Source organism: Diospyros lotus, chromosome 14, assembly GCF_014633365.1.
Source record: "Diospyros lotus cultivar Yz01 chromosome 14, ASM1463336v1, whole genome shotgun sequence".
Lineage (NCBI taxonomy): Eukaryota > Viridiplantae > Streptophyta > Magnoliopsida > Ericales > Ebenaceae > Diospyros > Diospyros lotus.
The window spans coordinates 4,031,354-4,045,486 of record NC_068351.1 but is presented as its reverse complement, the minus strand read 5'-3'; the positions used below and the strand labels follow the sequence as shown (position 1 = coordinate 4,045,486).

Here is a 14,133-nt window from a genome sequence, read left to right as displayed (position 1 = left end):
TACAAAGCTAATGACCATTAAGTTGTGATCAAATAAAGATAACACTAATATTATGACAAAATTCATCCTTTTTAAAGATTAATCTAAAAAATAAAAACTAAATTATGTATACAGAAAGTATTATTAGAAATACTATATTTTTTATTTACATATGGATATTAAAGGAAAAAAAATATCATGGCAATATATAGCCCGACTTCCAAACACCGCCATGAATTCCTTTATTTCCAAGTTTGTCTTTTGAGACAATTTCACAAACACGGGATCGGCAAATCGAAGGCGGCGCTCAATCTATAGTAGCTACTGCTAATCGAGGCGGTGGAGGTGCAATTAGCTGTGAACTTACGCCGATACTATCCTCACTGCTTGCTTTTAACAGCGTTGGAAGAGCAACTCTTTGTCGATCGCCGCCTCTTCCTTTTCCATGGCCGACAACGAGACCACCACCACCGCCCCCGCCCCCGCCCCCGCCCCCGCCCCCGCCCCATCGAAGCCGGAGGTCAAGCGATCATGGGGCGACGAAGCGGAAGAAGAAGCCTCCGAAGAACGAGATGTTCCTTCAACCTCCGCCGACCTCAAAATCGACTCTTTAGCCATCGACGACTCCAAGAAGAAGCACGACTTCCTCGACGACCCCGAAGACTCCAACATCAAAGCCGTACTCTCTCTCTCTCTCGCTCGCTCTCTCTCTCTTACGGACTTTGAGCCTAGGATTTTGATCTCACGTTGTTAGGGTTTTGATTTGGCGTTCAGGTCACAGCGGGCGATACGCTGTATGCATCTGCGAAGACGTTCGAGGACTTGAACTTGTCCCCGGACCTGTTGAAGGGACTGTATGCGGAAATGAAGTTCGAGAGACCTAGTAAGATCCAGGCCGTCAGTCTGCCCATGATTCTGACTCCGCCCTATAAGCACCTGATTGCCCAAGCACACAATGGTTCCGGGAAGACCACTTGTTTCGTGCTCGGCATGTTGAGTCGCATTGATCCGAAACTCAATGCTCCTCAGGCGCTCTGTATCTGTCCCACTCGAGAATTGGCGATTCAGGTATCTTTGTGCATTAGTGTCAGTTGGGGGTAGCTTTTATCCCACAATATGTTTGGAACTTGGATCTGTGGCACCCAATAATGATTAACAATGTTTGTATTTGTATATAGATGGTTTTTCATATTCTTATAATTGTTTATCAGTTAAATTGTTCTGTGAGTTGTTCTTGAGTTTTCTGTTTCACTTCACTAAGGCAAGACTGGAATGTTTTTGGTGCCAGTTGAAGTAGTATATATTTCTTCGATGGGTAAGGATTCATGTTATTTTAGTTTGATGTATGGTGTGGTAGGTACTAGGTAGTGGATTATTCATAAGCATTTCATTGGATTTAACTAATAGTAATCAATGTACTATGGTGCAGAACATGGAAGTTCTAAAGAAGATGGGGAAGTTTACCGGAATTACTTCTGAATGTGCTGTGCCAATGGATAGCTCCAATTATATTCCAATTCAGAAGCGACCACCCATGACAGCACAAGTAGTGATTGGCACACCTGGTACAATCAATAAATGGCTGACAGCAAAAAAATTGAGCATGAATTTTTTGAAGATTCTGGTTTTTGATGAAGCTGACCACATGTTGGCAGAGGTACTATAGGTCTTGAGATTATTTCAACTTAGATACTTTAGATCCCCAAAAATATTCACCTTTTCTATATTTATCTTGTTTTAGGTATAAATTTTCTTGCCGGCTACTTTATTGGTACCTGTACAATGATCCCTCAACTTAACATTTATGGCAGCTTTGTGTTCCCGTTAATTGCTCGTAACTTTTGGCTAAGGAATATCTGCCCCATTGACTGTCTCTGGTGATTGTTGATGGTATCTGATGATATCTATTCAATCTCTAAGCCATTAACTGTCTCAGTTCATTAGCATTGCTAGAACTATATTTATAATAAAAATTGCAAGGTTGCAAGAGAACTAAGTGGAGTAAACTTGCATCAATTGACATTGATTATACAAGAAAAAACTTCCAGTAAGCTCACTCAAATTGGGCTTGGTCAATCTGCATTGAATTGTCATGCAAATAAGGTCACTCCTACTAGTCTCTTGATAGTTCCTGGCTGATAGTACTTTTACCTTGATGGATTAAAGTATGCAAGTATAATTTCAACGATTTTATGACATGATGTGAGATTTTTTCGGTGCAGAGTGGCTTTAAAGATGATTCTCTGAGGATCATGAAGGGAATAGTCCGAAGCAGTCCAGACTGCCAGGTATGTTTTGCTCTATGTTTGATATGCTTATAATATTTCTTTACCTAAGATTGCTTTGCATGTCTTATTTTATATTGGGAGTTTCTATCTGGTGAGTGCTGTCCAACAGGGTTTATTTTTTTTCCCTTCTGTTGTCTTTATGTAGACATTTTTTTTTTTTTGGGGTTGGGGGTTTAGCAATCAAAATTGCACCATTAATGTCAATTATTATTACTTTTCTTGGGGTGGTTTTTCTAATTGAAACCACAATTTGATTGTTGAGTCTACAGTTTGAGCTTACTGTTCAAATGACTACTGTCAATCTTAGGCAGTTGAAACAGTCGTGGGATGCATTAGCTTTGATCCCCAAAAGAAAATGAAGGACCAAGTGGTTAATAAAATCGGTAATCAGTTGTATACAAAGTGCCTTGCAATCAACATCTACCTCTTCCATCTCAAATTGTTGGAACTAAACAAACGAATTGTTCTAGACACACACAGTAATGTGCAGGTCACTCAATCTCCAACTTGGGTCTTTGTAGTCTCAACTAGGTGTCAAAGCCACTTGTGCTCCCCCTGTCAACATTGGATGGTTACGGAGTAGGCCAAGCATAAAATCTGTCCAACCAATCTTGAAGATTGTACTTTGAACACATGGGCTAAAATGATGCCAAGGATAAAGAGAAACACCTTCTGAAGTAGGCTGCCTTTTCCATTACAGATTGGTAACAATTTGCCAAAAAAAAACATCCCACTATGATTCCTGTACTAGGTGAAACAAAAGACTCAGTCCTAAAACTTCATAATCCTCCTCCAACAACCTATGCAAACCAGTAACACTCTGTCTGGAGGCTGCTTACCTCACTCATGACCATAGTTGGGTATCATGGCGTCTTCCAAAATACCGGCCTAAAAGGACCATTATTGAAAAAACCCAAGCTTCCCAATGTGTAATTCTCCTAAATCACGAGTGAACACACTGTTCCTATCAACTAGTGCAAACTTGACCTCATCCCTAATGCTCTCTAAAGAAAGTGTCTCTAAATCTTCTTAAGTTTGTTGGCCATAGAAGATGGGATCATAAAAAATTGACAGAAAAGTACATCAAACAGAATTGAGAGGATACACGTAACCAAGGCCAGTTTCTCACAATGCAATGCTGAAATCTCTGTACGACATTATTCTGAGTCATTTTGAATTTGAAAGTAGAGCCCAAGGGTTGGCCTGAAACAAGTGACAATAAAGGAGCAAACCTTGAACCTGAAGGAGAAGGCTTAACCTCAACATTCCCCAATTGGAATGATCTCATTAGTTTAGCGGTTGTGAAATACAAAATGTGTTTTAAAACAATAAGGGTGATATCATTAGAAAGAAGAAGGTATCTGAATTCTCATGTTGAAACTCTGAAGGGTATCACCAGCAGAAAGGAGGTGAGTCACCAAGGCGTTCCATTTGGCGCGACTCTATTTGCAGGCAACCTTTTTCAACGTTAGACACACTGATCTCATCACCAAAATAAATAAGAAATAAGATGAATGCTCTCTTGCCTCGAACCCTAGCTGCTAAAGAAATCCTGGGAGACATTCACAAGAACAGAGAGAAGAAACTAAGAAATGCAGCAATTTTTTTTATTGTTTGTGTCATTTGTTTGATGATATTCATTGGTTGAGCTCTAAAAGTTGGTCTTATGCACATGGATACTTTTTTTCGCTCTCCCAGAAATGTATGTTTCAGTGGTTTATCTGCGGAATTCTTATGCATTTTCAAAATTGGGCATGTGGATGTGACATTTAATATATGCTGGAAACCAGGTGCTTCTCTTTTCTGCCACTTTTGATGAATCTGTCAAGGCCTTCGTGTCGAAGATTGTTAAAGATCTGTTCAAAGGTGACTACAACCAAATGTTTGTGAACAGAGAAGAACTGTCCTTGGAGTCTGTAAAGCAGTACAAGGTGAGATGTCCTGATGAGCTTGCAAAGATACTGGTTATCAAAGACAAGATTTTTGAAGTAGGACAGAAGTTAGGGCAGACAATCATTTTTGTTCGCACAAGAAACAGTGCCGGCATGCTGCATAAAGCACTTACCGATTATGGCTATGAGGTAACAACTATTCAAGGTGCTCTAAAGCAAGAAGACAGGGACAAGATAGTCAAGGAGTTTAAAGATGGGTTAACTCAAGTACTCATATCAACTGATGTTCTGGCCCGTGGTTTTGACCAATCACTGGTGTGTAACTCTTAGCTTCATTTGTTATTTTTTCTATCTAGTGGTATGCCTATGCCCTAATTGTTGTCTATTTTTGTAGGTTAACTTGGTGGTCAATTTTGATCTTCCAGTGAAGCATAGCAATCCGTCAGAGCCTGATTGTGAGGTGTACTTGCATCGGGTTGGGAGGGCAGGACGCTTTGGACGAAAGGGTAATTTCTATTCATTTTTGGATGTCTTATTTGCTATTGCATCTATATTTCGTTCACGAAGTGTTTATTCTAAGAAATACAATTATTTGTTGGTGAGAATCTCTCCATCCCCCCTCCCCTTCAGAAGTTGTCAAACCACAATTATAGATCTTGTTGAGTTAGCAACAAGTACACTTTTTTTGTTGCAATTCCTGTACCTTAGTTAATGAGATTTTGGATATGTTGTTAGATATTTATTTACCTTTGAAGTGTAGAACTGGATCCTCTATAATTTTGAGTATACATTCTTCTACTTAAACTTGTAAATGAGAGTGAATTTTGTGCACCAGCATCAATAATCAGAAGTCAAGTTGTGACTACAAGTAGAAGGTCTCAGGACTGAATTTTGCTGGACATTTGTATCTTTACAGTGGTTTCCTGTTTTTTGCCAACTTCAGAAGGTTAGAAATATGCTTAGTTGAGTTGAATTGTGACATCTATTTGTCCATCTCTTGCATTAATAAGTTCTGGTATTTTGTTGTTTACATTGACTGTTGTGTTCTGGATTCTCATTTTCATCAGTGCTGAATATTTGTCCAAAGATTAGTTACCTTTTCTTTTTGCTGACTCTATATAATTCCGGACTTGGACAATCTGTCTGGCTGCCTGCATTCTCTCTTGTATTGGCATAGCCGCATGGTTCTCAAGTTACATTGAGCTATAAGGGTTTCCATGTTTCTCAAGTATTGGCTTCTTTTTTTCGCTAAATAAGCATTGAGTTGTTTGTGTTTTTATGTTTGTTTTAACTCTTGATGAGCTTGAGGGTCCACCTCGTGGCTAATTGTAAATGATTTTTACTTATTCCTGCAGGAGCTGTGTTCAATTTGCTATGTGATGATAGGGGGGATGGCATGATCATGGCTAAAATTGAGAGGCATTTTAACATGGAAGTAGCCGAGGTAAAGGTTAAATCCAAAGAATGTCTTCCGGAGAGCTATTTGTTCTGTTTCTTCTTTTTGGTGTTTCTTTTCTAACAGTGGTAGTAGGGAAATTTTGGTGTTGTAAATATAAGATTTAGGAGACAGTAACAGTGAAAATGCCCGTTTCTAAAGATGCAGGCAACGGCACTATTTCTAATCTATTTCTTGGGGTGCAGGTACCCTCCTGGACAAGCAACGAAGACTTTGAGGCTGCTCTTAAGAAAGCTGGTTTGCTTTAAATGCTTGCTATGATGGGCTGATCTCATTACATTTTCATACATGAACCTTGAAGAGAAACAACAGATGATTTCTTGGCACTTGGAAATAGACAGCAGAGCATAATCTTTTTTCTCCAGTGCCTTTGGCATCTCAACAATCTATTCTATTTTTGGCCGAAGATTATTATTGGAGGCGCTTTTAAGTTGTTAGGGGTCCTTCATGTTTTGGAAGTTGAGATGGGGCTTTCAACGTGGATGTTGAATACACGAGTTTCATGCTGAATGGTTGTTTGTTCCAAGTTTTTCTTATAGCTTCCGCGTATTTGTTGTGTTTATGTTAAAGAAAGACAAATGTAGTTTTTGCTATTTAATAAAGTTGTAAGTAACAGCGTGTTGAGAGGAAAAGAAAAAAAAAATTGATTACAAAACCATCTGATCAAGATCAGGCAATGGAAATCTGAGAATTGCAGCCACACCAGTGAGCTTAGCCAGCTCCTCCTCCTCCTCCTCCTCCCCCCGTGAAAACACCACCGCCTTCCCTCCAGCTTCCTTCACCGACTCCACCAACCCAACACACTTCTTCCTCAGCACTGTCTCTCCGCTTCTGTAAAGCTCATTTGTGATCATTAGGGTTTCAATGGCCCTCAGCTCATCCGCAGCCTCAACGCTCCTCAACCCATAGCAAACCCGGTCCAAGTCGGTCGACAACAACTCTGTGAACTCCCGCATAGCCACGGCAGCCTTGGTATGTTTCACGAATTGCATCACTGTGAGATCACACAGAACCTCCTTCAAAGAGCTCTCCTTCCCAGAACTTGTGTTCACCAAAACCAAGCGTGATTTGTTCTTCTCTATCTGTTTCATCTTCAATCTCTGAGCCTCAGAAACCAGGTATTGCCGAAACTCTTGCTTTGTTCTTCCAGGGCTGGCAATCACCACGCACCTAACTGTGTTGAAATCAACATGCCTTGTGAGAGCCCAGAACACTCTCTCAAAAAACTTGGCCAGCCCAGTCTTAGGGCTTGGCCTTTCTTCAACCTTTGCACAACACTTGGAACCAGATTTCCCAATTGAAAACAGATTCGCCAGCCCCTCATCCATCAAAAGAACAGCCAAATCATCACACCCGGACGAGCTATAATCTTCCAGCTTCTTCACTGCTTGAGCATCCCACACTTTCTTCCTCAAACTGAACTCCTTGTTCACATCCAATTCCAGGGTATGGAACAGCCCTGCATTGACATGCTCGGTTGCTGCCAGGTTCTTGCCGCTGATCCGAAGCGCCGACGAGCCCTTGTAGTCAACGGCGGCCACACTGATCTCCAGCTTGACATGGACCCGACATGGGTTCTTGTTCTTGCCGGAGACGGTGCTCTGGTGAACTTTCCGGGAGGTCTGGGTGGTGATCACGTCGCCGATGGAGATGAGGCTGTAGGCTAAGAACAAGTCATCTGGTTCTTCTGGGATGATCTTCAATGTACCTGGCTGGTTCACCCAAATTTTCTTTTCCAAGATCTTCATCCTTGCGTGAAACAAAATTTAAGATACTTTTTCTAGGGTGGGTGGATCAATTCTTGTTCAAAAGGAACATATATATATATATGGAGTTGATTTTTTGTTAGTTCTACTCTAAATTAGGGTTCAACCTGAAATTAAATCTCAAAAACCTTATCTAAAACTATTAGTTCCCATAATCCAACACAATATGAGGGCGGTTCAGCGCAAGGAGCGGTCTTTCACAGATGGGTTGGTAATTGTATACAAATAGAAATTAATAACGTAATTATATATATATATATATATACACACACATATAGAATGATGTGATTTATTATTAGTAGTTATAAATGAAAATATCTATAATTACAAAAATACTAGCACTGTATTATTTTAATGTCTTAAAAGTATAAAATCCCATAAAAAGTCATTATCTTTTACAAAATTCACGAACATATTATATTTTTAAGTATAAAATTTTATAAAATGTCATTATCTTTTACAAAATTCATGAACATATTACTTTCTTATTATTATAGTAATAAACTACTAAAGGGTATATATATAGAGAGAGAGATTTCGAATTTATTAATCACTTAATCTTTATTCTTATTTAATAACTGTTGTGAATTCGGTAACTATAATAAGCAAGACATATATTAAATCATATGTTCAATTTAGTTGTTGTTAACTCTCTGAGAATTATTATTTTTTATATGTTTCATGGACTTTGTTATATTTATAAGCAAGACATAATCATTACATGATAAAATAAATAATACCCTTTAAAATAAAAATTCAATAATTTAAAAAAGAAAAAAAAAACTTAGCCAGACTAAGAACTACACAAGAAATGATTAGTTGCTAAGTTAATATAAGAAAAGAAATTCTGTATAAAATTATTATTAACTATGAAATGATATTGAATTGTTAAGTTTAAATGATTACATAGACATATATAATAGAGAAGCACGATAAAACTGTATATATAGAACTAAAAATACTGTTTTCCTTGATCAAAGCATCCGCTTCCATTGACGCTTCAAATTAATTAAAAGGGCCTAACATATAATGGTTTGCACGTCACTCACTAGTGCTCTTCCACCCATAGCCCTCCTCCATTCTTTATTTATTTGATTGACTACTATATATATATATGTGTGTGTATGTGTGCATGTAGTACTTGTTCTTTGTCATCGCCAACTTGAGAGAGAGGGAGAGAGATGGGTGCATTAACAACATATTTGATGATGGTTGGAGCGTGGTCAATAGTTTTGATGGGTAGTTGGATCAATGGCTCGGATGCGTTGAAGGAGGAAGCTGCCGGAACTGTATATGTGGGTGGCAAAGTTCTGTGTCAAGACTGCACCCAGGGCTGGAATGAATGGATCCATGGTGCCAAACCCATCAAAGGTTCTCTTTCTCTCTCTCTTGACATCATTATATATCCTGCCTCTTGCTCCCCACCTATTAGGTTAGTTTTAATAGGATGAAATTGATGCTAATTAACTTTTCTTCTTTTTGCACTCAAGACCAACAATCTCTTTACAATTTTTAATAATAATAATATCAATTTATCTATTATGTTTGAGTGATAGTAATCTCATGTCGAGTCGCTAACCAAACCATAAAGGAAATAAAGCTCACAAAAGACTCCAAGCTAGGACATCCTCCTTCATTGTCTATATATATGAATGTATGTATATATGTATATGATTGATGCATGCAGGTTGTATGGTTTCCATCACGTGCATGGATGGGGGAAGAGTTGCATATTACGGAAGCGACGAGACAGATGAAGGCGAAGCCTTTGAGATGAGTTTGAAAAAGAGCATCAATGGCAAGCCATTGGACCTCAAGAAATGCTCGGTGAGGCTGGTCTCCTCGCCGGACCCCGTCTGCAACATCCCCACAGACTTCGCCGGCGGCCGCTCCGGCGTCTGGCTGCGGCGGCCCACTGTGGTGTACCGGGACCTGATCAAGCACGTGCTCGGTCCCTTCTACTACACAACTCCCATGTGTGAAGAACCAGACACCAACCAGGGATTCCGATGATGACAACTACAGATCAGAAAGAAATTACTGAGATTAAAACCAGTTTTCTTGATTTATTTTTTTGGGTTTAATCAATTGTTGTTTTGGTATTGGTGATGATCTTGTTTGTTTGTTCAAATGAAATGGGCTTCCATTCAATAAGCAAATGGTCTTTGCTTGGTTAACTAATTATTGTTTATTCATCTTTCATGATTCAATCGATCCATCCTCTGTTTTTCCCACAAAAATTGGAGTCCATTTCCTTCGCCTAGGAAAATCTATATATATATATATATATATATAGAATAGGATCTCTCCTTTAGATTATGCCTTTTCAATCACTTTCTACAACCATATTAAGTTCTATTTATTATCGATCTATGTTTGACTTAGAATTGGAGTGGCATTCTCAACAAGTCTTGAGGTAGCCTCACGATTCTCTTTTGTAGAAATCCAACTTTGTGGTTACGACTTCTTTGTTGAATTAGTCCTTCTTTGATGAGTGTTAAGCAATTAAATTCTGTTTGCGAAATCTTAATCACGACCAAGAGATTGTGAATAGAGAAAGAAGTTGTTATCACCTTCACTAAGGTTGATCTCAAAGGAATTATATTACCTTACGATGATGCCATCATGGAAAAGGCAATGATAGACAACTACTACAAGGTACTTGAGTTCTTGTTGATACTGGTTGTTCTCCTTGAACTAATCAGTCCCTTAGTTGGTTTCAATGGACAGTGTGTCTGTTAATTGAGAATTATTCCATGAATCTTGAAGATAAAGCTTAATTGATTAGAAAGTTGATAAGTTCTCTGGATGCATGTATTAAGTCTCTTAGGAATTTGAGTTATTATTAATATTCTAGTCCACATTCATAGCATTAATATATTACGTTACTAGTATATAAATGGCTTTGTAACTCTCATTTGATTGCAATGGAAAGATGTTTATGTTTTAACAGAGAAATCTGACAGAGTTGTATTTTCTCATTTTTGCTTGGTGTATTTGCCAACATATTTCATCTTTAATTGACAAGTGGTATCAGAGCCATATTCTTGAGGGATCTGTTCATTTAACTCCAAAATGTCTTCAAGTGAGCAAATTGGGTCTGGTCCTCCAAGGTTTGACGGTAACAACTACCATTTATGGGCTTTCAGGATGGAAGCATATCTCGAAGCCCTCAATCTATGGGAAGTAGTGGAGCTTGATTCTAATCCACCTCCTCTACCTGCAAATCCTACTCTCAATCAAATTAAAATTCATGATGAGGCAAAGCAAAGGAAACCAAAAGCTTTGACCTGCATTCACCAGGCTGTCTCTGAGGCAATTTTCACAAGAATTATCAATATTAAGTCTCCAAAGGAAGTGTGGGACAAACTGAAGCTGGAATTTGAAGGCAACGACAGAGTGAAGTCTGTCAATTTAAGAACTTTAAGGAGGGAATTTGATCTCATGAAAATGAAGGAAGGAGAAAGTGTTAAAGAATATACTTCCAGGCTACTTGATGTGGCAAACAAGATCAGATTTTTGGGCCAAGATTTTCCAGATGAAAATATTATTGAAAAAATTCTTCTCAGCCTACCAATGAAGTATGAATCGAAGATTTCAGCCATTGAAGAGTCTATTGATCCCAAGACTCTTGGTATTTCAGAACTGATCAGTAGGCTCCATGCCTTTGAAAAAAGGCTAAGCATTAGAGATGAAGAAGATGATGTCGAAGGAGCATTCCAAGCAAGGGACAAAGGCAAGCAAGACAAAAGATATGGCAAGAAACCTGCAAAAGGAAGTTCAGACAAAGGGAAAGGCGTGCAGATTTCTGCAGATTCAGACAAAAAGTCAAGCTATCCACCATGCAAACATTGCACTAGAACAAACCACAAAGAGGAAGATTGCAGATACAAAGGCAAGCCTCCCATTCAATGTAGGTTTTGCAACAAGGTGGGCCATTTTGAAAAACATTGCAGACTGAAAAAAGCTCAAGGCAAAGGGGGGGGCAACTCAACAAGCAAATATCACAAAAGAAGAAGAAAATGAGCCTGAAGCAAAGGTATTTCTTGCCTCGCAATTATCTGAAACTGATTCTCATACATGGCTGGTTGATAGTGGTTGCACAAGTCATATGGCAAAGAAGGAGAGTCTATTTCATAGCCTGGACAAGTCTGTAAAGATCAAAGTCAGACTTGGAAATGGTCAATTTGTTGAAGCTGCTGGAAGGGGAACTATTTTGGTTCAAACCAAGGTTGGGCCAAGATATATTAATCAGGTTCTTTATGTCCCCTCACTCTCTCATAACCTCCTAAGTGTGCCTCAAATGCTAGTGAATGGTTATTCAGTTCTTTTCAAAGGAAATACATGTTACATCTATGATAAAGAAGGCTCTTTAACCGTAAGGATGCCTATGATTAACAAGTCCTTCATGTTAAATTTTAATATCCAAAAGGAAGATGCATGTAATGTAACTGTTGATGAATCCAAGTTGTGGCATTGTAGATTTGGTCATTTTCACTATAATGCTCTTTCTAAATTATGTAAGGAAGGCATGGCAAGAAAAATGCCAGATGTAATGATCCCAAATGAAGTGTGTGGGGTTTGTCAAATGGGGAAGCAACACAGACTTCCATTTCTTGCTGAAGCCACATGGAGAGCGAAGAACAAGCTTGAACTCATTCACAGTGACCTTTGTGGTCCCATGAAGAAGGAATCCTTGAACAAGAATAAATATTTTGTCCTTTTTGTGGATGATTATACTCGGAGTACCTGGATCTATTTTATCAAAAGTAAGTCACAAGCTTTTGATGTTTTCAAGAAGTTCAAAAGGATGGTTGAAGCTCAAAGTTGTTGCAAGATCAAGGCTCTCAGAACTGACAACGGTCTTGAGTTTAACTCCACAGAATTTAAAGAATTTTGCAGTAAGTATGGTATTTCGCATCAACTCACAACTCCATATACCCCGCAACAGAATGGTGTTGTAGAGAGGAAGAATAGAGTTGTCATGGAGATGGTAAGGTGTATGTTGGCTGAAAAGAAGCTCCCAAATGAATTTTGGGCAGAAGCTGCTTACACAGCAATTTATCTTATAAACAGACTTCCTACTTTAGCCTTAAAGGGAGTTACACCTGTTGAAGCATGGACAGGTCATAAACCTTCAGTAAAGCATGTGAGGATCTTTGGTTCTGGATGTTATGTTCATGTGCCAGCAATCAAGAGATCCAAATTAGATCAAAAGTCTCGACCTGGGATACTCCTAGGTTATGCTCCTATGACTAAAGGTTATAAAGTCTATGATGTGCAAGAAGGAAAGGTCCTTATCACTAGAGATTTGGTGATTGATGAAGGCTCGTATTGGAGTTTTGATGAGAATGAACTAAAGCCACATAAAGATATCATTTCTGAACCCACTCAGGAATTGCAATTTCAACAGCAAAGCAATGAAGATGTAGATGCCAAAGATGAATTTGATAGTCAAAATGAGCCATTAAAGCAAAAAACCAGAAGTCTTACTGATATATATGAGAGCTGTAATTTGGTCATTTCTGAACCAGATTCATATGAAGAGGCTTCTCAAGATCCTAGATGGATTCAAGCTATGGAGGAGGAGCTGTTCATGATCAACAAGAACCAAACTTGGAGTCTTGTAAGCAAACCTAAAGGAAGAAAGCCAATTGGTTTGAAATGGATTTACAAGGTGAAAAGAAACCCAGATGGCTCAGTCAACAAGCTAAAAGCAAGATTAGTTGTGAAAGGATATGCTCAAAAGGCTGGTTTGGATTATGGGGAAACATTTGCTCCTGTTGCAAGGCACGACACGGTTCGACTGCTGGTTGCTTTAGCTGCAAAACTTGGCTGGGAAATCTATCATTTGGATGTAAAATCAGCGTTTCTCAATGGTGATTTGAAAGAGGATATTTATGTGGATATTCCTCAAGGTTTTCCAGCTGAGGTAGAAGGTGATAAAGTCTTGAAGCTTCATAAGGCTTTGTATGGGCTGAAACAGGCTCCAAGAGCCTGGTATGGAAAGATTGATGCTTATTTGTCCAGATGTGGCTTTCAAAGAAGTCTACATGAGGCAACATTATATGTCAAGAAGGGTTCTAACAACAAAACTCTTGTTGTCTCTATGTATGTTGATGATTTATTAATAACAGGAGATGATAAGGATGCACTTCAGCAATTCAAAGCGGAAATGAAAAAGCAATTTGAGATGTCAGATCTTGGAGTTATGAACTACTTTCTTGGAATGGAGATCATGCAAACAGAAAAAGGTATTTTCATGTCTCAATCCAAGTATGCTAAAGATCTGTTGAAAAGATGTAAGATGGAGGACTGCAAGCCAGTCTCAACTCCAATGGCTTGCAATGAGAAGTTGTCAAAAAATGATGAAGGTGAAATGGTTGATACAACCTTTTTCAGAAGCATCATTGGAGGTCTTCTCTTCCTCACACACACCAGGCCAGATATTATGTTTCCTGTGAGCTATTTATCAAGATTTATGCATAAGCCATGTGAAAGGCATCTTAAATGTGCTAAGAGGATTCTGAGATATGTGAAAGGAACCATAAATTATGGTATTTGGTTCAACTCCAGAAATTCAGGGGAGTTAATGGGATATTCAGACTCAGATTGGGCTGGAAATGAAGCTGACAGCAGAAGTACTTCAGGTTATGCATTTACCCTTGGAAATGGTGTGTTTTCATGGTGTTCAAAGAAACAAGAAATTGTTGCTCAATCCTCTACTGAGGCAGAATATATTGCAGCTGTAA

The 14,133-nt window shown here is 38.8% G+C and overlaps 3 protein-coding genes across 3 annotated transcripts; 2 read left to right on the top strand and 1 right to left on the bottom strand.

Moving 5' to 3' along the window:
• Positions 1–209: 209 nt before the first annotated feature.
• LOC127790755 (DEAD-box ATP-dependent RNA helicase 38) lies at positions 210–6,164 on the top strand. The gene is made up of 8 exons (XM_052320412.1): positions 210–658; positions 754–1,047; positions 1,409–1,636; positions 2,202–2,267; positions 4,058–4,474; positions 4,554–4,665; positions 5,515–5,603; positions 5,801–6,164. Exons 1-8 carry the CDS (start codon positions 425–427, stop codon positions 5,861–5,863), a joined length of 1,503 nt encoding a protein of 500 aa, XP_052176372.1. The 5' UTR covers positions 210–424; the 3' UTR covers positions 5,864–6,164.
• Positions 6,165–6,262: 98 nt separating this feature from the next.
• Positions 6,263–7,363, bottom strand: LOC127790129 (protein PELOTA 1-like). The gene has a single exon (XM_052319419.1). The coding sequence runs from the start codon at positions 7,361–7,363 to the stop codon at positions 6,263–6,265; it is 1,101 nt and encodes a 366-aa protein (XP_052175379.1).
• Positions 7,364–8,515: 1,152 nt separating this feature from the next.
• On the top strand, positions 8,516–9,561 carry LOC127790882 (pistil-specific extensin-like protein). The gene is made up of 2 exons (XM_052320611.1): positions 8,516–8,752; positions 9,069–9,561. Exons 1-2 carry the CDS (start codon positions 8,563–8,565, stop codon positions 9,392–9,394), a joined length of 516 nt encoding a protein of 171 aa, XP_052176571.1. The 5' UTR covers positions 8,516–8,562; the 3' UTR covers positions 9,395–9,561.
• The last annotated feature ends 4,572 nt before the right edge of the window (positions 9,562–14,133 follow it).